Source organism: Mus pahari, chromosome 9, assembly GCF_900095145.1.
Source record: "Mus pahari chromosome 9, PAHARI_EIJ_v1.1, whole genome shotgun sequence".
Lineage (NCBI taxonomy): Eukaryota > Metazoa > Chordata > Mammalia > Rodentia > Muridae > Mus > Mus pahari.
In genome coordinates this window covers 27751238-27756550 of record NC_034598.1, presented here as the reverse complement: position 1 = coordinate 27756550, position 5313 = coordinate 27751238, and the positions used below count along the sequence as shown (strand labels likewise).

The window sequence follows — 5313 nt, the reverse complement described above, 5'->3', positions numbered from 1 at the left end:
CAGCACCCACATGGTGGCTCACAACCATCTGTAACTCCAGTTCCAGGGGAATCTGATGTTCTCTCCTTACCTTCTTGAGCATCAGGAACATGCATGCTACACACACACACACACACACACACACACCCATATATATATATATATATATATATATATATATATATATATATATATATATATAGCCTGGTCTATATAGAGAGTTCCAGGCCTATATAGAGAGTTCCAGGTCTATATAGAGAGTTCCAGGCCTGCCAGAGCCTACATAGTAAGACCCTGTTTCAAAAACAAACAAACAAACAAACAAACAAAAACCGACAAGAAACCTTTGCGAGGTGGTCTAGGGCTCAGTTGAGAGATGACACAACACTGCCATAGTGCTGGCTCCAAGGAACTGCCTGATGGGAGCAGATAAGACCAGGCCTCCAGCAGACAGTCACCCATATCAGGGAGGCAGTCTTGACTCAGAGTTGCTTATCTGGCCCAGGCTGCCTGAGGTGGCAGGGTAGGATGGACAGAGTGCTGGCTAGGCATCAGAACTGGGGTTGAGTCCCGGCTCCAAATTCTACCGCAACCTGCCACTGGGCAAGATGGCCCACCAGCTGTGCATCCTACACCGCCTTGTCTGTAGAGAAGAGCCCTGGTCTCCATTTGCATGGACTCTGAGCATTGTCCGAGTGTGCCCTGTGGAGGTGCTGGGGCCTGGGAGGCCAGGGTGAGTGACTGAGGTCAGGGGAGGCCAGCTTGGGAAGGACAGCCAGACATGCCTTCCTGTGGTGAGGGAACTTGGACAGGTGTAGGTAAACGGGGAAGGGTGGGCAAGCAAGGAGGGTATGAGTGGAGCCACAATGGAATGGACCTGTGCTGTCTGAGGACAGTGGGAAATAGCCCTACTGTGGCCAGGGGCCACGGAAGAGATACGCTCAAAGAGTAGGGTCAACTACAGGGCCAACGTGTTTAAATCGGCTCCATCAGGATGCAGGACCCAGAAGGGACTGCAGGCAGGGACATCACACAATTAAGGTCGCTTTTCAGAGAGAGTGCTGTGGCCCGCAGCTCGGAATGGCTTGGATGGCTGGTAGCCAACAACCAGAAAACCACCTTAAAATGTTCCTGTCATATTTCTAGCCAGACAGGAGCAACAAAACTGGGCTGGTGGTGGTGTTGGGAGCAGCAGTGAGTCTGACTTAGCGATGTGTATTAGGAAACAATGCTAAGCCTTGGTGCCTCTGAGTGTGTGTGTGTGTGTGTGTGTGTGTGTGTGTGTGTGTGTGTACTGAGTCACCTTGGTACAGGGTTTGGGAAGGGACAGCAGAGGTACCTACCTGCCTACAAGCTTGGCCAGCCTTTCCCCAATTCTGGTCTTGTTGGGTAAGGGTTATATGAGGACAGAGGGTGGTGACAGGTGATGGCTGGGTGAGGGGGCCGTGAGTCTGACACTGGGAGCAGAGAGATGGCCCATTCAATCTACAGAGCTCTGAGAAAACAAAATAACTCTCCATCGTCAATGAGAGTTGGCTGGCAGAACTACATTTGCTCAAATGCTAATTTTTCTTGAGGGGAGATCCTACTAGGAAAATAATTTAAATATAACAGGCCCTCCCTGGGCCTGGAAATGGTGACATACAGGTTACAGGCCCCCCGAACTTTAACCGGTAGGCTCTCAAGTTCATTCTATGAGAGTACTTCCCACTTAATATGTTAGACACAAGTGTTTATGCTCTTTCACAAAAATCATGGGGTGTAAGCATCAGTAGCTACAGCTCCATCTTAGGGGAAAAGAATTGACTCAGGGCACATCTGCACTTGCCATTAGGCAGGGTGGGGATGTGTTCTCCATAGAGGCCTCGGGTCTACCACCTCCTTCTTAGTGGGCGGTGGTGGCTGGAAGGGCCTTGGGGTGTCCCAAGGCATGGGTGTCCCGGGCATGGGTATCTTTGCCCTGATGGATGCTAGGCCCAGCCAGGGGCTCCTAGCCCCCCAGGTGTGGGCTAGAAGTTAGACTCTAGAGTCACCTCAGGACATATGCTGCAGCCCTGATCTCAGGAACATGGCCTGCAAGAGAAGCTTAAGTGAGAGACGCTGCATACAATGGCCAGGTCACCAGCGCTTAAGCTAAGCAAACCCGGCCGACTCCTGAGCAGCAACTGTAACGCGTTGCCTCAGGCTCCTCACCTGTAGAATCAGAGTGGTAGTCACTTCCATACGTCTGTCTGAGTTCTTACTTGTCATAAGGTACAAACAAGATTTCCCCTCAACCTGAGTCCTGAACAGTACTCCCAACCTCCCAGAACCCGGATGCCCAAGAGCTAGGGAAGGGTGGGAGGATCGGGACAGGTTGGGAATGGGCCCAAATTCTCACTCCGGGACCATGAGCTCTTACATGATGTCACAGGGGCAGGCGCTTTGGGTTTAGCTATGTGAACTCTGACAGGCCGTGGTAGGACTCGGAGCATCATCCTTAGATTCTGGATCGATGGCTGGCAGGCACAGGGACCCAGTGCAAGATCTGTGAAGCCGCCTAGTTTCGGCTTCCGCTCTCTTTCCACGCCCACTTGTGTGCTTCCCCAACAGTGAGGATGGGAGGGGTGGGGGACGAGCCCTAATCTCCGAGGAAGGGGTGTGGCCCCGTTCGCGTTCTCCAGTTTGTGGTGTCCTGGATCTGTCCTCTGGTCCCCTCAAGATCGTGTCCCACACCCCAACCACTCAGGCATGGCACTGTGCCACCACGCGTGACCGTGCGCTCCTTACGTGGGGGACGTGCAGGGTGCTGCCTCCTTTCCGGCGCGGGAGGGAGCGGCCGTCATTCTCCTGCTCGGCTGGGAAGCCCCAGCCATAGCTCGGCAGTGGCGCCTTGTAGCCAATGGGGACTGAGGAGGTGGGCCGGCTGGCGGTTGTCACCCTCCCGGGGACAGGAGCTCGGAGGTCTGGAGAGAGCAGGCAGACGCCCCGCCCAGGGACTGAGGGGGAGGAGCCAAGGGAGGAGGAGGTGGAGTCGCGGATCCGCCGCCGGAGGACCACTGCTCACCAGGGCTACTGAGGTGCCACTGGCCCCACACCTGCTTCTCCGCATCCCCCACTGTCAACATGATCGCCGCGCAACTACTGGCGTATTACTTCACGGAGCTGAAGGATGACCAAGTCAAAAAGGTGAGCCCCGCCGGCGCCGCCCTGGCCACAGCCTTGCATTCCCGCATCCGCTCGCCACCGCCTGCATCCTCCCCCGGCCTCTCCGGGGTAGGCAGCATCTAGTTGGACTACGGGGTGCAGGCGACAGGCCTCGTGCTGGGATTCACCCGGGCATTGTGGGCATGCGGGCGTGCTTGTGTTTTGAGGAGCTGGGCGACCGGCTAAAGACCCCCCTTTCCTACCTCCCACGACTGGATTGCATACTGCAGTGTCCTTGAAAAGGCCTATGGATGTCAGATGGGTACCCGCACGCAGTGCCGGGCTGGGACCTGGCTGGGTGGGGACCAGCTGGCCTGTCTATAAGGCCTGTTTTGAAAGGTCCACGCGCCGTGGGCGGGGAAGGTGTGATCGCCGAGATAGGCTGGGGAGGTGAGTGAGCAGCTGGCGGGGGGTGCTGGCTGGAAGCCAGGCATCCCATATTTGGGGTTCCCATTTGGAGAATACGATGCCCTCCTGAAACTGTCACTGGGCTCCCCCAGCTGTTGCAGCTGCTCCTTTCTCTGAGGACGCGGTGACCCTCGCCTGGCTTTCCGGTGAGGGGAGGGGAGCAGAGGCCACCGGAAACTTTGCTCATAGGCCTCAGGTCTGGAACCGCACGTCTGAATGGAATTTTTTTCTTCCTCTAAAGCTGTAATTTCCAGGCAGTCTCAGCCCAGGAGCTCAAATAAGACACTTTAGTCTCTTGAAGAGCTCGGAGGGGTTGGCATTCGTTCCTTGCGACTTGTGTGTTCTTGCACATGGACGTTGGGTTCTAGGGTGATGTTCGTCAAGTAAAGTGCCGTCTGCTGGTGGGTCTTAGAGATGTACCTCACTTTTCTGCCTCTGTTAGTAAAACGGGATGTTTTTCCTGAGATAGACTAAGATGGTTGGGGAAACATCCAGGACATGTTTATTTGTGCTATGGGTATGCCTTACCTACCCTAGGATAGGTAATAGTATAATCAACCTGACAGACACTGGGACAAGGGGTACTATCTACAGGTGAGAGGCAGCGCTAACTAGGCTCTGTCCTTTCCCCGGCCTGAGACTTCTCATCCTGCACCCTCAGAAGCAGTCTTACTGGGGACTGTGACCTCCTGAAGGTCACACAGCTGGTTAGAGGTGGAGCCCGGGCGGGGCTCTGACCCTCCTCCCACTCGAGAACTTGACCAGGACTCCCCCAGGGTATCAGCTGAAGGGGAGGTGCTGAGAGACAAGACTGTTGGAGATGCTGCTCTAATCCTAAATCTCAGCCCGGATGGGGACCAGGAATGAGGTGCTGAGGGGCTGGACCGTCAATCCCCCCACCCCCCAACCCCCGACATGATGTCAGGGAGCTATGCATCAACACATGTAATTGCTTGAGTTTCTTCTATGGCGGTGGACATTGCTGGTGCTTTATCCCATGGAAAGGGAAGACAGAAGTCCCAGCAGGGCAGAGTGCATTTAGGATAGGCCTCCGGAATCAAGAGTTCACAGCTCTCCCACTCTAGATACCCTCTGTGGCGTGCAATGGCAATGGCGGGTGGAGGCCCAATGACCTTGTAAACTAAGCCTCCAGCCTCACCCACAGCCACCTGTGTGGCTGCCAGCTGCCTGGCTGCTCCCTGACACCGTGCTGGGTGGCCTCCGGTGGCTGAGTTGGACTAAGGTTCAGACTACAGCGCTCCACTACAAGTGGCCTGATTCACCATTCCATCTCCCAGGCCCTGTGGGTATCTGAGCGAAGATTCAAACCGTGCCTAACTAAAGCCCTCACTCTGAGATTGGGATATCCCCTCCCCCACCTCTATCCCAGAGCCTTGCTGGAGGAAGGGCTTGAGGCTAAAACTTTTCACCTTTCATTGTGTAGGAGATCCTTAAAAACAAAAGCGCTCCCAGCTGGGAGGTTGGGTGTGTGGTGGCTCGAGCCTTTAATCCCAGTTTTTGGGAGGCAGGGGTGGATCTCTGTGAGTTCAAGGCCAGCTTGGTCCACAGGGTAAGTTCCAGGACAGCCAGATCTACAGAGAGAAACCCTGTCTTTAACCAACCCCTCAAAACAACAACAACAACAACAACAATAACAACAAAACAAACAAACAAACCCTCAAAACAAAAACCGAGTAACAACAAAACCAACCAACCAAAAAAAAAAAAAAAAAAAAAAAA

General features: G+C 54.4%; 1 protein-coding gene across 1 annotated transcript in view; it reads left to right on the top strand.

The window, feature by feature from the left end:
* Nucleotides 1-2623: 2623 nt before the first annotated feature.
* Nucleotides 2624-5313, top strand: part of Hk1 (hexokinase 1) — a 70329-nt gene continuing 67639 nt past the window's right edge. The window contains exon 1 of the mRNA XM_021205486.2: nucleotides 2624-3147. Within this exon, the coding sequence (XP_021061145.1) occupies nucleotides 3085-3147 (63 nt within the window). The 5' untranslated portion in view covers nucleotides 2624-3084. The remainder of the gene's footprint in view (nucleotides 3148-5313) is intronic.